The sequence below is a fragment of the Vidua chalybeata genome, chromosome 1, assembly GCF_026979565.1.
Source record: "Vidua chalybeata isolate OUT-0048 chromosome 1, bVidCha1 merged haplotype, whole genome shotgun sequence".
Taxonomy (NCBI): Eukaryota; Metazoa; Chordata; class Aves; order Passeriformes; family Viduidae; genus Vidua; species Vidua chalybeata.
The window spans coordinates 100,430,432-100,448,381 of record NC_071530.1 but is presented as its reverse complement, the minus strand read 5'-3'; the positions used below and the strand labels follow the sequence as shown (position 1 = coordinate 100,448,381).

Sequence of the window (17,950 nt, the reverse complement as noted above, 5' to 3'; positions counted from 1 at the left end):
TCCTTTCCTTCCTTCCTTCTCTGCCTGCGTTCTCCTCCCTTCTCGGCCGGCATGTTCATTCCGTGCGACCGCGGCGGGGGCTCCGCCGCCCCCGACTTTCAAGGCTTCACTCTGCTCATGGTGAGTCACGCTCCTGCTTCCCCTTTCCCCCGCCTTCGGTGGGTTTGAGGCGTCGCTGCCCGCGGTCCCTGTGCTGAGGGCTCCGCTCCGGTCCTGTGGGACGGGACATGGGGGGTTCTGGTGTCTCTCCCTGCCCTGCCCTGCCCGAGGGTTGTCCCTGGGTACTTGGCTGCGGGATAAGCGGAGAAGGCTCAGGGCAGGCGGTGTGTGTGGAACCTGTGGGGTGTTCGGCCGGGGAAAAGAGGGTTTGGAGGGCTCTGTCTGCAGCAGAGCTTAGCGCGGTCTTCTCCGTTTCTGTCAACTTCTCCCTCCTCAGAACCCCGGGTTTGCCCCTGTTAAGACGATCCGTGCCGAGCTGCAACAGCTCCATTTTAATTTAGAGCAGTAGCTATATGCTATTTCGGAGCTATAGCTACATGCTGTTGCTCTAAAAATTAATGCGCCCATATTTCCTGTGTTTGCAGCACCCGTGGGTTGTCACTGCAATAATAAAAGCTTGGGATTTTTTTCATTTAGATGCGCTATATAAATGTTCCCAGTGTTAAAAAAAAAAAAAAAAAATCATTCTGCTACATTTAAATCTCGGGTTGGGATTGTTTTAGGAAGTGTTTTTATTGCTTTCACACATGGTGTGACATCAGTGTCAGGTCGCGTGCCCGGGGTGACGATGCCAGTGTGGGACGGGAGCTCCAGCGCAGGCTGCGGAGGGGCAAACGCCGTCATTTCTGCCCTTGCTGGGTTCGCCGCAGGGAACCCCATCGCTTCCCAGGCAGGGCTGCGGAGCCCGGCATGACTGCGCAGGCTGCGCAGGAAGTCATCCCCGGTCAGCTGACGAGCAGCAGGAAACACATCACTGCCCAGCTGCTCGCCGCGGGCGGGCGGGAGCTGGCTACCGGCCGGGACGTGGGGACGCTTCAGTGCTGCCGCGGCCTCTTTCACCTTCTGTCAGCCTCAAATCCCGTGTCTTTCCCCAGTGGGCAGCAGCAGCAGCAGCAGCAGCAGCAGCAATTCTTAGATTTGATTATAAATTAGAGGAAAGCAACCGAACGTTTTATGGTTGTCTTCCTGTAATAGTTTCTTTGGAAGGACACAGACTCTTGACTTTCTCTTTCCGTCCCATCATATTAGGTCAGTATCTGCCCCGATTGATGATAACCCACAGCAATTCCTATGAAATTAATTTAAGGGCATCCTTATAATTTTCATTCTTAAAAAATATGTAAAACAATCTACTCTTGTCTATGTGTCAGTCTGAGATTTAGAGGCTTAATATGTAATACCAGAGCTGCCTTTGGGCATCATATGAGCTTTGCCAGTCTCACATCAGCTGCTTGAGTGGCTTTTACCTACTCTCAATCCAAAAATGTGGGGAAGGAGGTAAGTTTCCAAGCTGTTCTTTCCATTTACAATGAGACAGGATTACTCACAGAAGTGGCCAGGATGTTTTTTGTCAGACACAGACCAAATCCTGTATTTACCAATTCTTCTGGTAGGGAATAGTCACCTTTGCCAGAGGATGAGCGGCCACTTTTAGAAATCATGTTTGACCAGATTTTAAGCTTCCACTATTTGAAGAGCACCTTATGCCATCCATAAAAGCACACTGTAATTCGGTGCGTTCTGTTACTTCAGCCAGCAGTGTCCGTGGGGAATGTCGGCCAGTTGGCAATAGATCTGGTGATTTCCACACTTGACATGACTAAAGTTGGTTACTTCTACACCGATTGCCTGGTGCCAATGGTTGGAAATAACCCATATGCAACAGCAGAGGAAAACTCAATGGAGCTGAGTATAAATGCTGAAGGTGGGTATTGAATGCTGAAAGCATTTGCAAGGGGCCTAAGATGCAAGAACATCACATTTACTTTTTTTGTTGTTGTTAAATTTTGCTGATGTGCTTAAATTAAGCACAGTAATAACAGCTGCAGAAACCTACAGATAGGAATGTAATCACACTTCACAAAGGAAACTGTTCCTGTTGTTATTTTGGAAAACCAATTTGACATTTAGAACCAGTAAGAAATGTTTAATTTGAGCCATACTGTAGTGCAGCCAAAACTCTCTGTGGTGTTAATCCAAAGCAATATCAAGTGTGCACATACTTAAAATAAATTATTGGAATACAAGTTGAATTTCTGATTTAGAAGGATACTTATCCACTCTTCTTCTTTCCTACATACCTCTGCATTTTTCCCTGTGTAATGTTTCTCCCACCCCCCTACAAATTCTTAATTTCTTTCCCTACATTGATCATTGTATCTCTTTTTTTTTTCACCCTCTTAAATCACAGAAATTTCAGAATAATATGGCAATCTTTGCAAAGATGCATACATTATCTGAATCATTACATATCCTCATATATGTTTCATAATTCAGTCCTTAAATTTAATACAACTGAAAGTACAATGCACAGAAATATGTGTTTTTAACACAGTGGATGTTGTCAAGCTCTCCCATATGAATTGATAGCTGAAAGGTTTACTTTACTATCCTAAAGTTTGTAAGTGAGCTAATTCTTGATATATTTAAACCCAGATATCTTTCTCAGTTTCTGCTTAATAAGACAATGATTTCTTCTTGTAGTGTACTCCTTACCTTCAAAGAAACTTGTAGTTCTGCAAATCAGATCCCCTTTTATAAAGGTATGTATGTTCATCGATTGTTTTTACTTCACTGTTTGGTTTGAATAGTTCTGCTGGCAAATACTAAGTGGCCTGGCAAAAGTATTTTTCTACTTCATGATGTAACACCTTCTGCAGTTGGTAAAGTTTTACTGATTTCTGCATTCGCTGAGGCATTTTGCATCATCAATTTCGGCATTTTGTTTTTCCAAGCTTGTTTTTCCTACCTGTGTTGGTAGATTTTAGTGTAAATATCTCCTTAGTTATTAAGAGTCATGAAAATACAAAATGGTCTGAGGTTTGTTTATTTTTTTCCTTTACATTTATAATTTTTCTGTGTTCTTTGTAATAGCTTTATTCTTTTTTGTGTTATGCCAATTTAATTATTTCATAGTATTCTGTATTCATTTAAACAACGTTCATTTGGTAAAAATGAGGAATTTAGTATTACTCATTAACTGGGCAGTGGCTGTAATTTAAAATAAGCAGAATGCCATCACAGAAAAGAAAATTGTGGTGCAATATTTTAGCAGTTCAAAGTGTGGAAAAATACTGTGTGATCCTGCCATCCCATCTTGCTCTAAAGCTTTTTCCTTTGATATTAATGGCACACAAAACAGGTCATACCATTGTTCTTGACATGGTCTTAATGATAGTTCTTGTAATTCTACATGTAGTTTTGCTTAAATAAACAACCAGGGCAGTTCTCTGCTTTCTAATATATCTGGGGCTGAAGACTAAGTGGACATGAAGAATAATTTACATCACTGCTAAACATTATATGTAACACCTAGTATTGTTAAGGACACATTAAATTTTTCACTTTTTTATCTGTGTCTTTGCATGAAGAACAAGTACAGGCCATTCTGTGAAACCCTGCTTTCTTGGGTGAAGAGCAGCAAATGTGCCAGGGTTGTCCTTCTGTCCAGCAGCCACGCGTACCAGCGTGATGATGAGCAACTTTTGGGGTATGTTTGTGTCCTTAAAAGACCTAACTGATGTTTCTGGGGTTTTTTTTTTGACTGACATATTTCCCTCTACTTCCATGTCTTGAGTACTTTTGGCAAGTGCTTTTGCTTGCATGTGTGCATTGGTCATAAAATGCTTAGTATACTGTTAAAAATGACATATTACAGCATAAGTCACTGAATTTTCTGGGTTACTACTGTCAGAAGTACTGATCAAATGAAAAGCTGTAAGCAAATTGCATTTAGCCTGCATTGCCTCAGTTTTAACTTGCTGTGGCTGCAGGCAGTGTCAGGGATTAACTGCTGACATACAGGTCACGGGTTAGATTTTTAATAGTTGATAGCAGTATTGGTTTGTTTCTGACCTCTTTGTCATCATTCTACATTTGAAAGGTTTTCTTTGATACAGTAAGTTGTCATTCTTTTTTTTTTTAATAGGAAGTTACTTGTTGGGAGGCAACTGCAAGGATGCAATTGCAGTATTTTTTTATTAGATATTACCCATCCAAAAAAAACCAGGCATTTCTTGATGATTGAGGGCATCCTAATTGGTGATTTAATGAGAAATAAATAAAATCAGTACTTCTACAAATAAGACCAGCATTTCTGCAGTTGTTATCCTCAGGCTCTATAAATGTATAGGGCCTCAAAGGAGGCTTAGATCTATGCATGTCTCAGATATAGCAGTAGATCCATACAACTGCAGGATGGCCAGCTAACATGGAATGAAATGAGAGGGACTGATGGTTATTTGATGAGGTCTAACTCATAAGTTGTGATTTAAACCCTCCCAGCTCCCTCAGCACCACAGAACAACTCCCTTATAGCAGATTTACTAAAGAGTGAGGGTAGTGCATTCAGAAAATACTTTGAACTTGACTAAAGTCTGAATGTATTAGTAGTGTGAGCTTACTAAAAATACTGTATCATGGTGAAGTCCAAGTTTACCCTAACAGGTTTTGAATTAATCACCTCTTATCTGAAGGAAGAAAAAGCACATTTTATTTGTAAATTATTTTAGCAAACATAAGCAGTTTCCCTATTTAGGTGCTTATGTATTTGGCACTTGCCAGTTATTTGAGCCCCTGAAAGGGTACCTAAATTCTATTTGTGGCATAAAGTTGAATAGTTTGTACAGTTTTGAGGCCACAGACTTACTTTCTAACTTTGATCCGAAGAGGGAGAGAATGTCAGAGCATTTCTTCCCTGCAGGAGTGAGGTCCTCAGTGCTGGCATCTTCAGTCTGCCACAAGTGATAACTGGGGCAGTGTCCTTCCTTGGCAGACTGAATGCATCCTTGACTTGTTTCTAGGACACCACTGCGCTACCTGCTCACACCTGATCTGGAGAAAGCAGTTGGAGGCCGCATGAAGGAGCTAAACTGGAAAGAAATGGAAAAAGTAGCAGCTTATCCTGGAATAAATAATACAGACAAAGTTCTGCATATACCTGGAGGTGGAATCACAAAACTATTGTTTACTGAGAGGTGAGTTGCCTAAAGATAAGCACAGAAAGGTCTCAGAAGTCTTGTTTTTAGGACTTGGGTAAAATTATCTTATAAACTGCTATGTTATAGGGAAAGAAAAGTCCTTCTGTTTATAGAACAGGGCTTTACAGGAGTAGAATTTCTTTCAGGTCAGGCCCATAATTAAGAGGAAGAGAAGTAGAGAGTCCTGGATCATAAAGTTAGAATAAGATAAAAATATAAGGGAATAGGCTAAAGGAAAATAATAAAGTCTTTACAGTTATGATCACAATCAGTCTGTTATCTGATATTATCCAAGTCACAATTTGTAAATAGTAGAATTCCTGTACCTGTGCTACTTTTAACTAAAACTGTTCCCTGAGGCAAATGGTTCCAACGTCAGTTATACAAAAAAACCCAAAGATCTGCAAACAATTCTGAGCGCTATGAATGAGTTAAGATTTCAGGCCTAGAAAAAGAAATGAGATGTGGGTGTTCTGTTAAAAGGTGTGTGCATCAGAAGTTGTGCTGAAAGCGGAGTTTTTTAATTTTAGAAACGAATACTTACTTATAGCACAACTGTGTGTTTCTGCAAAAGATGGGTTGTGTTCAGTGGAAAATTGACTGTTATTTTTTAATTACTACTTTTGACACCTGACCACACTGTTGCATTCAACAGCAGCAAAGTTACTAATACCATGCTTACATTTATACTGACTTAAGAATGGAAACAATATAAAATTGCAAATGAAAAAAACTGCCAGGATTTGAGGTAAAAAAATTAAAAACAACCATCTTAATATCTAAATAGAAAATAAGAATATTCCAAGTGAAGTAGTGATATGCAGCCTGCAAAACTGCTGGTTTCAAACACACAGAAAGATAAGGAGAGATTGTATCAAAGGATGTGTATAGGCACCTCACCAGCACAAAAGTGCAAACTAAGTATGTAAAAGGCCTGAATACTTTTGCAAGATGTAGGATTTGTGCCTTGCAAAGTAAAGAACAAATTCAAGACTAAGCAAAAAGCATGAAGTGTGAAAATGTGATCTGGAGGAAAAAGAATATATATATACACACACATACATTTTTCCGTTTTGGTTTTGGTTTTTCACAAGATACATGCATATTGTTGCTGCTCTTAAAACATTAATATAATTATTCTAGATCTAAAAACTAAATATAAATGCATGGTCATTTTTGTTGCAGCTGTTCAGAGGGAATCCAAATGGCAGTTCTTCTGAAATTTTGCTCAGAAGGAGACAACATCCCTGATGCATTTGTTCTTGTTAACTATCTTAATGAATGGCTCCAGCTAATTAAAAGTGAAGTAAGTACTGTTTCATCTAAAGTTCTTGCTGTCATATTCTATCTCCATTATTTTTATTTTTCTTCAGTCCAGATGGGTTCATTTTGGCTCTTGGTCATCAAGAATATGCCAAATAAAATACATATTTGTATTAAAATCTCACTGGGAGTTTCCTCACCTGAAAAAACAAATCTGAACACCAGTTCTTTTGTTTGACAGGTGTGGGCAAAAATTGTGTAAAGGTTTGATTGAGTTGTCTCTTCCAGTGCCCTTCTCTAAAGCAACCCACCGTGACACTGACATTTGTACCGTTTTAATACCCAGTTACATCATTACTACTTAATACTTAAATATTCTGGGTTAGTTGCAGAGCAACAATTCCACAGATCCTTCTTCACAGTGGAAGATACCGAGTTCTTGGCGCCTACTTTTTGGCAACGGTCTCCCACCTGCCCTCTTCTGATCAGCTCTGAACTCGCTGTGAGTCATGTGTGCAGTCGCAGATATCCCTTGAGGTGGTGATTACACAGTAATAGCCAAGGAGCAGCAGCTTGCTTTGGTGTCTACATAAATGCTTTATTTAAGAAAAATTCCTTTTGTGTATGTGGGTAGCTAAAGAAATTAAGGTAACTTTCACAAACTCACCAAAGAAATATGTTTTGTACAGTTGTTTATTGAGTAACTTTGGTTGGAAGTTTTTTCTAATAAAATATTTTTTAAGAAACTTTTTTCCCTGGTTAAGTGTTACTGCCATGGACAAGCTTACGGTGCTTCTTTTTAATGCAGCTGAGAACTGAAAGTGATGTGTAGGTATGTAATTTCTTGGAAGATAAAACCCTCCACTTCCACATCAACTGTGGATCTTAACTTTTTTTTCAAGACTTCCTGGTGAGGTAAGTGAAGGTCAGAAGTGATCTGGTTTTGCCTGCTTTTCTCAGTGCTGTTGTGGTAGCTTCAACAGGGGAGACTGCAAACAGTGTAACAGCCTGTTCTGTCTTTTCTGCCTATAAAGAGTTGTAAACTCTTTATAGTGGGGTGGAAGGGATCCTGATCCAAGAGATCCTCTAGTTCCAACCCCACTGCTGTAGGCAGGGACACTCTCCACTAGACCAGGTTGCTTAGAGCCCCAGCCAACCTGGTCTTAAACACTTCCAAGGATGAGGCATCTACGACTTTTCTGGGCAACTTTAGCCTGTGCCTCACCAAGCTAAAAGTAAAATATTTCTTCCTAATACCCAACCTAAACCTACTCTTAGTTTGAAGCCATTTCCCTTCATCCTTTCACTACATGCCCTTTTAAAAAGTCCATCTGTCTTCTAGGGTCCCTCTGGGAACTGGGAGGCCACAATTAGGTTACCCCTAAGCCTCTTTTTTCCAGGCTTCCGCTCCATTTCCAGATGCTGAAACTAAAGATTTCTAGGTCAAGGAGCCTTCTTAGACTGAACATTAATGCAGTGCCCTGAAATATAAAGGAATCGGGAAACCTTGTCTGACATCAGGCAGTCTTGTATCTGTGTATTTTACAGGCTTAGTCTGAGAGAGCAGCTGTGTGATGGACGGTTCACGTGTTCCATGTTTGTCATGGTACCTGTTGCACTATAGTATTTAGCTATGTGTGTTCAGTTTTGACCTTTTTGGAAGTGCTTGGTCACATCAGCTGATTTAAAAACAACTTTAAATCATGGATGCAAGATGGTCAGTTCTAGAGTTGGAAAGTGAGAATTAACCTAAATATATATTTAGGAGCTCCCACAGGTATCCAGACTGGTAAGGTGACGAGTCAAAATGCAGATGCAGTCAGGCAATGTAGACAAAAGGCCAAGTGTAGCACAAGGCAAGTCTGATAAGCCTAAAGCTAGTTGGAAAAATAACCATATTCAAATTGAGCCAAGTGACTACGAGGTGTATGTAGAGGAGGAGAGGAAATGAAGTCTTGAGGGACCGAAGGACCAGACAGAAGCAATGAAAGGGGTGTTATTTGCTTCACAGTATTTTTCTTAAGTGAGCCAAAGATGTTCACTACCCTCCTCAAGAGGCACAGCCGAGCGAAAAGGAGGAGAACACTGAGAGTACTTTCTGAAAGACAAAATCCTCAGGGCTTTCCTGTTCCCTGAGAAGAAGGTAGAGGGCAGTCGGATCCTTGTAGGAGGAACAAGGACACAGCTTCTCCAAGGCTGGCAGTTCGCTGCCCTTGGCCCGGAGCCACTCTTGCCTCCAGTGCTCAGGACAGGTGAACACAGCCCCTGCACGCACCCAAACCTTCCTGCAGGACAAAGGCTGTGCCTTTTCCCTGCTGTTCAGATGACCAGCAAAAATAAAAACACCTCTGCAACACCACCCTTGAGCATGGAGAAAAGAAATGGCAGTCAGTAAATCACAGCTTCTTCATTTGGAAAGAAATGCCTTTCACAAGTCTGATAATTTTAACACCATTTCTTTAAAGGCTACAATTATACATGCACTTGGTCCTTTCTCTCCCCTTCCTTCACCTTTTTAAATACACTTTCTCAACAGTAGTCAAGAACTGGGGTCTGTGTAGAAATAACCAAACAAGTATAGAGGTCAGAAAGCAAGACTTCTCCTGTCACAAGACAGCATTCAACAAAACACAACAAAGCCCTGGTTTTAGAACTACTCAATCTCCTTTGCCGATTCATCAACTTGGCTGACATCAACTTTATTCCAGCATCTCAGTAGCTGAAAACCATTTAAAAATTAAGGGCAATCAGCATTTTTATTAGGATATTCAGCTGTTTATGCCCCACAAGATAAACTAGTTGCACGTGATAGCAGGAGGTAGAATAAGGCAGTACATGAACACTTCCAGTAGTCATGCACTGCATGCTTACTCACAACTCCAAGAGGGGGAGAATAATGAAAACCTAAACCATAGCTAAAGGTAAAAGGCATGAACCGCTGAAAGCCTTATCCACAGATGTCCCAAGTGGTATAAACAGGCTCTGTTCCTGTAATCAACAATAGCAGGGTTTGTTGCAGTGGTTTTGGTAGAGCTTAATCTCTTGTTATAAACACTTCTGGTTTCACAGCTGCACCAACTTGAAAATGAAAACTGAATCAAGTCACAATGTTGTTTTCTCCTCCAGCATAGGCTCAGAACAATGGTAATCACGTAAAGAAAAAAAAATTTGGACAAACCAGACTGGAAATTTAGACTATTTCAGGATGGTGTCAAGTGTGCCTTTAGCTCAAGTAATAGCATTAAGTACTCCCCTGCTTCAGCTTCCCCTTCAAGTCCAACACAACTCTGAATATCGCTGCTTTCTTGAACAGGCCTCAAGACCAAGTTCTGATAAGATTTCAGGCTGCTGCCATGTAAAACCCCACCACATGCCTCTTTAGACAGTCAGAGTAAATACATTGTTTTGTGAGTTAAGATTTATCTGAAACCATCCGAGAACAAGTGCAGAATTGAGATCAGCTCTGTTACAGAAGGCACAAGGCTGGAAACCCTGCTGACCTCGTTGGAAGAACTCCTTTAAGCAGCACTCTGGCTTACCCATTTCCAATCCATCCTGACTATGTCAAGGACAACAATGACAGAAGGTAGGAGATGTGAAAGAAAATACTGTACATAGAACACAAGGTGATGGCACAATCCAAAACCTGTTTAATTACAGACACCATTGACTTTTGTGCACTTTGTTTTTGTTCCTCAGCTCCCATTAACTATACAGGACTGTGGGTCAAGAGAGGTCACGTTCAACCTCTTTCTTCCCTTTAAAGCATCACCAACAGAACACGTTCCCATCACAAAGTTACTCTGAACATTTTGTGCATATTTTATAGCAAACATATAAAGAATTACCAAACCAACTGGTCAGATTATTAAAATAATATTCTTAGTGGTGTATTACAAAAGAAATGTACAAGAGTTCCTCCTAAATCAAACTACAATACTTAGCATTAATGAAAATACCTGCATAAAGCGCACACTAATAATTTTGCCATTTTCCAGTTAAAACAGGTATCAGGAAACCTTAAGGCAAAACCCTTCTTTTTCCACAACAGACACTCTTAACAGGTTCTCTCTAACATAACGCGCACACAACAGCACATCATCAATTTAAAAAAATATTTAATGCTGCCAAAAAGTATAAAAATACAATAAGAATGGCAGTACAAAACAAAATACTTCCTAATTTATTTCTTTTACATCTTTCTACATTAATACAGGCATTATAAAAACACAAGATGGCAAATTATTTCGTTTTGCAAAGTAGCGCACGCTGCTGGTGGTCTTCATCCCCTCGGTGCAGTTTACGCTGTAAACAGATAACTGAGGTCTTCTTGGTACTTAACAGACCTCACTTTTTGTTCCCGAAGAGGGGGGGGTCATGTCTTGCTTTGCATGTCAATAATTTGCAGTTTATAGCTGCAGAATATTCACAAGTCTCGAAGGCTTAGGTGTCAGTCAGTCTCGGCCTGCGACATACAACCAAAAGAAAGTCACCGATTCAGTACAGAGTACGGGGATAAAAAACAACAACAACAAAAAAAGAGCTAAGAACTGACAGCGGGTTTGCAGCTCACTGTCAACACCAAACAGCTTCTCTTGTGTTCCCTGGAGCAACTACTGCCTCTGAGCAAGTACTCTTGGAAAGCCGTTGCTTTTCCAGAAGGTATTTCCATGTTACAGTATAAGGCACATCCTTGCTGGAGAGTTTCAAGTACAGGTCTCAGTCCAGCAAACCACTTCCTCACACATGTAACCACAAACACTGCAGAAGATTCCTTAGGCCTCAGAGGGATTATGGCAGGCTGCATCTCAAAATATATCGCCTCTTACAGCTTTGGAGGCCAATCCTGCTACAGCGGCTCGAAAGTAACTGTTTCTAGGCAAAGATTTCCTGTAGTGAGAAAGACACCCCAGCAATGGACATTTTGTTTTTAGGCAAGGGAAGGCTCTACTCCAAGAGTCTACAGAAAGAGACCTTGGTGTTCACAGCACCACACCCCCGAGCTACTACAGGTAAAATGAGTCTGAGTTCTGCAAGCACTACACTGATTCATAAAGCAGTTTTCCTCCACCAGTAATGACACATTGAAAGAGGGCTTCCAAGTTTTTATCCTTCCAATTTAAATAAAGACTCAGACAGAGATGCAATTTTGAACACGTTTATTTTTTGTACATAAAAATGAAAGACTGACTTAAAACTTTGGGGGCAAACAAAAAGGCCCAGGAAGACTACTGTGTGTCACATCACCTTTGCAAATACCATCCTCTGGCTTAAGCCACTCGGCCCTGCAGAAGACTTCCTCTTTTGTCATTGTTAATTTAGTTTCTCGTGCAGTCCTCAAGTGTCTCAGGTTTTACTATAATGCCAAACAGCAAACTAAATAATTTGGTTTACATTCATTAAACATAAAGCTAACCAGGCTTTTTCATCGCCTGCATGATCCAGTCACACATACATGCATACACATTTACGCCTCTTCCCTTTTCAGAGGGACATAAACTGATGTCAGTAAACCATATTACTCGAGGTTTAACAGAATAAGCCACATTTCACTGGCAACATCTCACTTGCATAACAAATCCAGAGGTTTTTCCAAATTGCTATTTCACACTGAATTAAATTATTTTACTTAATACATTTCAAAGAAAATACAGATGTACCGTCACTAAGTGGACTGTCCCTGCATCAAGAACACAAATAGGAAACCTAGAGGATTAATTCCAATCTTGCAAATCCCTTGCAGCGGAGGTCCAAATGTTTGCTAGGTATTTCTTTATGAAAACGTGCCTGATTTGTACACAAGTGTTCATCTGAGAGCCAAACGTTTAATCAGAGATGCCCACTATGCATCAAATATTTTGACTGATTCATTTCCAGAGAAGGGTGAAAACTAACACCAACCAAACCAAAACCAATTTTGAATCGAGCCCAATGACATTTTAGAAGTAGCATGGGACCAGGCAGCAGTTTGCCAGAAATCAGGGAGGGGGAGAGGAGTGGGGTCAGAAGGCACGTCCTTCAATTTCACTCTTTAAGTATTTCCTATGATAGAGATGATTGGGATTGACAGTTTTTCCTTTTGGACCATATTTGTTCCTATTTAACATCCAAGCTGTGCAAAAATGCTGCAAATTGAAATCCTCCAGAATAACAAAGTATCAAAAGGGCTTAGTGTGCAGCAAGGAAAACAATCCTCCAGATTTTGGGTTTTAAGGATTAGTGATGGACCAGAAAGATTTTTATCCAAATTATTTCCTGGAACGTAAAAAGAGACCAATAATTTGATTTTCCTTACTATTCTCAGACTATTGTGAACAATTCACTGTTCAAAATAGTTTTGTCCAAGGCTTGTACTGGTTCATCCTCCTTAAATTATTAAGACTCCCAAGGTACTTGCAATCACAGAACCAAACTTTTACAGAACAACTGCTGAATGTGCAAGTCCTGCTTTATTGCATCAAGAAGGTAACAGAGTATGAGGTGATCTGAATTGGCTGCCCCCTGCCCTGCCCCACCCTGAACTGAGGAATGCTTACTCAGGATCAAGAAAATGGAAAAGCCCAAATTTAGAAGATGTAATCAGGAAAAAAAATTAAGTGACAGCTTGACAAGCTGCAGTTAGAGCTCAGTGCCTGTAGGATACTTGTAGCCCAGGAAATCCTCCTCATGCCAAAAGAAGGGCAATAAGTAACAGTGTGGTATCAGTCCAAGTTTCACCTGCACTTTTTCCTTAGCTGCTTTAAAGTATCTAGAATAAAATTTGGAATATTTCTGTTACAAAAGCATTTAAATTACATTCCATGTATTTTACCATAACCAAAATATCTTTATAAGGCACATACATTTACACCTACTATCAATTACAGCTGATACTGAAAAACCTATCCTCAATTTAAAGGAGAAAAAAAAATATTTTGACAGTCTTCTTGCTGGCTGAAAGTTACTGTGGTTGTAAAAATTGTGAAATGTCTTAAAATACATGAGCTGCCTGCCTGTGCTATGTCCCAGCAGTCATTTTGCTATTCAAGCTGCACAGTTGGTCAGCAATGCCATGGAACAAGCTGCCTTATTCTACTGACGCACAACTTCCCAAATCCAGTACTCCATGAAACTACACTTGTTTTCCTCATCTGGACCCTTCAGCATTTTTTTACTATACAAACAGCGTAGTCCAGAATAGCATTAGCTATTGCAAAATGAGAATTTTAAAGAGTAAACTGTACTTAGCTTTGTGTAGTAAATGTCAGAGTAATTGGGACCCATGCCTTGTATGTGTCTACCAAGCTTGGACGTACTGGAAAACTTTGAAGTAAATTCCTTTGAATAAGGAGCTAATAATCATCCAGCTCTTTGAGTATTTTTCAGCAGTAAATCCAAGAAGTGCTTTACAAAATGGGGGAAGGGAGTGGAAGAAAACCCCCCAAGACCCCACACCCAACAGAAAAACAACCAAGCTTAGAAAACGGAAGGAGAAAACATAACTTCTCTGAAGTTACCCAACAAGGCAATGCTTGAATAAATAAAATTCCCATTTCAAAGTACAATCCAATCCTACAAATTACTAGATCCTAGCTTGAACAACAAGCTACATTCAGCTATATACCATCTCTGTATTCAAAGGTAATTTAAAGGGCAGAAAGTGGTTTGTGTTGAATTACTATTTAGAAAGTGTTACTATTCAAGTAATGGAAAGGGAGTGCTCCATTTAAAAGGAGCTGTAGCACAGATACTCCCAAAATATTAGTCTTTAAGTGTTTTACTAGCATGTCTAATACAGTGCTGGGGAACCTGAAAAGCAGTTCTAGCCTTTGTGAACCTACTGAAGTGGCTCATACAGCTGAAAACACTGGCTATGGCAGAACACTACCAACATTTCTTTTCTATTAGAGCCACCCTTGGAAGTTCAACTACCGTTTCCTTTGATGTGTTTTCTACAACTATTACTGATTAATTAATTTTATTCTTTCTAGCAATTGAAATCTATAAAACGCACAAAATGCTATGTTTTACATTTAATGGAATGTCAGAACTTGAACAATGTTGGCCTTCAAATAGTAGCTGAAGTCTGAATACATTAATCAACAGTATGACTTTCAGTGGGGGCTAAGTTCTCAAAAGCCTTTAAAAAAAATTCCAAGTCTTAAATAATGAAAACCACAAAAAATAAATAAGGAATGCAAATTAACAGAGTATAAATTGGCATGTGCTTCATCAGACCCCTAGCTGCTCATTTCAAACTGGAGAGTCAAATATGGGGAATGGTTGCACTATTCTTTTCATGCACAAAGTATTATTACATTTAGTTTCAAAATGAAATTCTTTTGGTCAGAAATTTGTACAAACTGAGCTTTTAAAAGTACAGTGAACTACAAAAAGATTAAATACGCAATTATAAAATATATTTATCCTAGGTCATAAGAATATAAAATGTTTATGTTCATGTCACTAGTACATTACACATTACACATATTTAAGGATAACTTCCTTGCATTAATAATGTAAATGATACAACACTGTTTATTGCTTATGTCAGGCATGTAAATTTAAATCCAGACAGCCTTCAGTAGCTAAACCTCCATAGTTCAGCATTTGTTCAAGATCTGGTAGAACACCATGCTAAAAAGTGTATAAACAGTTGCAGCAAGTTTGGACCTGCTCATATTAAACAAAAACCATCAATTCTGTGGGGGGCAGCGGTTCATTTTTCTAAGTACCTGCAGTGGAAAGTCCTGAGATGTCGACATGAGATCAAGTTTACATCACTTCTCTATTGTACGTAACAGTCTGTACCCATTCCAGGAATAAGGAGTTTATGCTTAAAGTCACACCCCTACTCATTACCTTCCAGCAAAATCAGTTATTGGAGCAGTCACACTTACAAGGAATGTTCTTGAAAATACATTTTCCAGCAAAAATAAGCAACTAAAATCAGTGTACCAAACCCAATCTTAGTGAGAATAGGTTTCCAGTATAACCACCTTTTTCTTTTTCTTTCAGTCTCATTTAGCTTCTGTTTCATCTGCTGCAGCTTCTGTGCTGTGTTTGCTCTTCTATCCTCCCGCAGTCGTTTTCGGACAGAACTTAAAAAGAAAAAAAGGTGAATCTTACACTGAAGAACGGGAGAAAAGGCTATTATAATATTAAAACAAACTTCTTTCCAACACTCCCAATAGTTAACCCACCAGTAGCATATGTCAGCAGTATATAAAATCCAAATCAAACAATCTTTTATTATGTTTAAACCACCATGATGTAAAGAGTTTCAGATAGTGAAGCCTCACGAATAAGTAAATGACAGATGTAAAGATGTACACAGTACTTCATCTATGAGTTTGACAGAGAACAGAATTAGTTAAATTATCTGAGCTGAGTCTTTCACTCCTGTCTGTGCCCCATTTGGTGGCTGAGATGTTTTGTGTGGAGGCTACCTTTATATGTAGTAAGGTACCACATGCAAGTGTCACAGTATTTACACAGGCACCTCCACTGCAGAGTTCACACCAGTCTCAATGATACACTGACTCCAACCCCTCACCCCTGCTCACGGCTGCATGCAGGTTTAATGGTATTCATCTCAGGATGCAAACCAGATCTTGATAAAAGACACACAATAAACCCAAGTTCTGTGTGTTACACTAGCAGGACAACTTTGTAATTCATGTCTCCAAAAGTGCCCTCGAAATCTCTAAGACAGCATAACTCTGACACAAAAACCAACTTTGACCGACTTCTAACACACACCCCCCATAGCCTTACTCCTTCTTGTAAAGGGCTCCTTCAAACAACTACAGAATTGCTGTCATTCTCTCTCAAAACACACATGAAGGCACAGAAAGAAACTCATTGGGGCATTTGGTGAGCTAGCAGTTATTCTGCAATTCCAGCCTATCTACATTGAACTGCTGTGTCTCATCTCAGGCTGCAGCCCTTTGGGACATACCCTGCCTCCTTCTGTACACCACATGGCTCAGCTTGGCACAGCCCTGGCCCAGTTTTTGGATCTCTGGCTATGGATCAACACTTGGCAATCCACATGTAGGAAGGCCCAAGTGCCTCCCAGCTGAGGCATCAACATTCCTGGGAGAAAGGCAAATTCACCTGACACAGCTAAACCACAGGAAACTACTCACAGCGGGTAGATTTAACATGAACAGAGGGTAATACACAGCTCCAATGATACAATTTCAACCATGACACAGAACGTGGTATGTGATAAAACCTTTGTGTTTCTGAGGAACCATGTCATTTTTGAAACAAAAGTTAGCACTGTATTTAAAAATCAGTATGAAATTATGCTGGACAATTTTAGGACCTCATTCACACTTCACAGTGGAGTTCACTGACAATCTGTTAAGAAAAGTGTGAGATATAGCTGCTTCAGTTTGAGACACTTGCTTTTCTTCTCTTGACTTCTGAACAGTAAAACCAAATCACAAGGAATCATTGAGGTGGTAGTTTTAAAAATCCTTAAATAAGACTGTCAAATACCACCTGTTCTCCCTTGCTACTGCAGAAAGATCTTGAATGTTTTTACAGTAAGAAAAGCAGCCTAATAAGTCAGCCTTTTGAGATAGTCTATCTGCCTTTTAAAAGTTTCTTTATCTTGCCTACTTTTCAATGTTCCCATCTGTGATATCTTGAACCTTAGTAGACAGGTCAGTGTTTATTTTCTCCATCTGATCATTGTTCTCCAGGCCTATGCTGTTCCCATTGTACTTCTCTGTGGTTATTTTGGTTGGGTGTGGAGGAGACTGCTCGGAACTTGGCGCTTGGTCCTCCTTAGAGAGCTCCTTCCACCGTTTCTGAAAACAAGGAGAACACATTTCAAACATTCCCCTAATATTAAAGGGCCCCCTTGCCAGTATGTCTTCCGAAAGAACAGTCACAGAAGTAGATTAAAGGAAATACCAGATCAAGAAAAAAAATTGCTAGATGAAGAAATAAAGTTAGGTCAAAATGTGTCTTCAACAACCATCAATGATCCTTTTTTCTATTTTTCCAGGATGGTGCCCCTGCAAAGGCATGAGGCCTCTACCTTCAGGGTTTGTACTGTCCACAGCAGCTGCACAATTAGGAAGCATTGTGCCTTATAAAATCCTGCACTGTCCAGCACTTCCCATCTCCCTCTACTTGCTACAGGCCTGTGCTGTGCTCTTACCTTCTATGGCTTCAAAATACAACAGGACCTTGTATACAAGAACTGCCTAAGAGAGAACTGGGAAAATTTAACAGAGTTATCTATGCCAAAGTTATCTATGGCCTACTATTTCACTTAGTGGCCCATTAACCCGGAGATCTACTGCATCATAAAACAGTTATTCACCTTGTTTTGAGAAGTAATCTTGAAATAAGATGGAAGAAAAAAAGAAATTGGAAGTAAACCTGTTTTGCTAGATCTCTGTACTAATGAAAAATAGTCTGAAGGACTTGCTACAACAACATTTCATGCAGAAAAGAACCCTAGAAAGTGCACAGGAAGGAAAATAATC

General features: G+C 39.9%; 2 protein-coding genes across 7 annotated transcripts in view; one reads left to right on the top strand and one right to left on the bottom strand.

Moving 5' to 3' along the window:
• The first annotated feature begins 38 nt into the window (after positions 1 to 38).
• Positions 39 to 7,208, top strand: PSMG2 (proteasome assembly chaperone 2). 4 transcript variants are annotated; one of them, XM_053950475.1, is made up of 7 exons: positions 39 to 120; positions 1,753 to 1,924; positions 2,704 to 2,762; positions 3,591 to 3,709; positions 5,022 to 5,195; positions 6,384 to 6,504; positions 6,884 to 7,208. In XM_053950475.1, the coding sequence occupies exons 1-7, from the start codon at positions 52 to 54 to the stop codon at positions 6,944 to 6,946; spliced, it is 777 nt and encodes a 258-aa protein (XP_053806450.1). In that variant the 5' UTR covers positions 39 to 51; the 3' UTR covers positions 6,947 to 7,208. The 4 variants fall into 4 exon arrangements, with proteins under 4 accessions (XP_053806450.1, XP_053806442.1, XP_053806432.1 ...); XM_053950467.1 differs by having other exon boundaries at positions 6,854 to 7,208; XM_053950457.1 differs by having other exon boundaries at positions 6,848 to 7,208.
• A 2,880-nt stretch (positions 7,209 to 10,088) lies between these two features.
• The window catches only part of PTPN2 (protein tyrosine phosphatase non-receptor type 2), a 30,473-nt gene continuing 22,611 nt past the window's right edge, over positions 10,089 to 17,950 (bottom strand). For 2 of the 3 annotated variants that reach the window (XM_053935357.1, XM_053935375.1), the window contains 3 exons: positions 17,073 to 17,263; positions 15,440 to 15,541; positions 11,606 to 13,209 (listed from right to left, as the gene is read on the bottom strand). In XM_053935357.1, the coding sequence (XP_053791332.1) occupies positions 13,080 to 13,209; positions 15,440 to 15,541; positions 17,073 to 17,263 (423 nt within the window). In that variant the 3' untranslated portion in view covers positions 11,606 to 13,079. Of the gene's footprint in view, positions 10,927 to 11,605; positions 13,210 to 15,439; positions 15,542 to 17,072; positions 17,264 to 17,950 lie in introns of those variants that run through there. The other variant, XM_053935366.1, reaches the window with a different exon arrangement.

Bases quoted from the DNA above. Each gene is read 5' to 3' on its own strand.
- PSMG2 (XM_053950457.1), top strand. From the start codon at position 52: ATGTTCATTCCGTGCGACCGCGGCGGGGGCTCCGCCGCCCCCGACTTT. The intron at 121-1,752 runs GTGAGTCACGCT...CTGTTACTTCAG, and splicing joins AAGGCTTCACTCTGCTCATG to CCAGCAGTGTCCGTGGGGAA. The intron at 1,925-2,703 runs GTGGGTATTGAA...TTCTTCTTGTAG, and splicing joins GCTGAGTATAAATGCTGAAG to TGTACTCCTTACCTTCAAAG.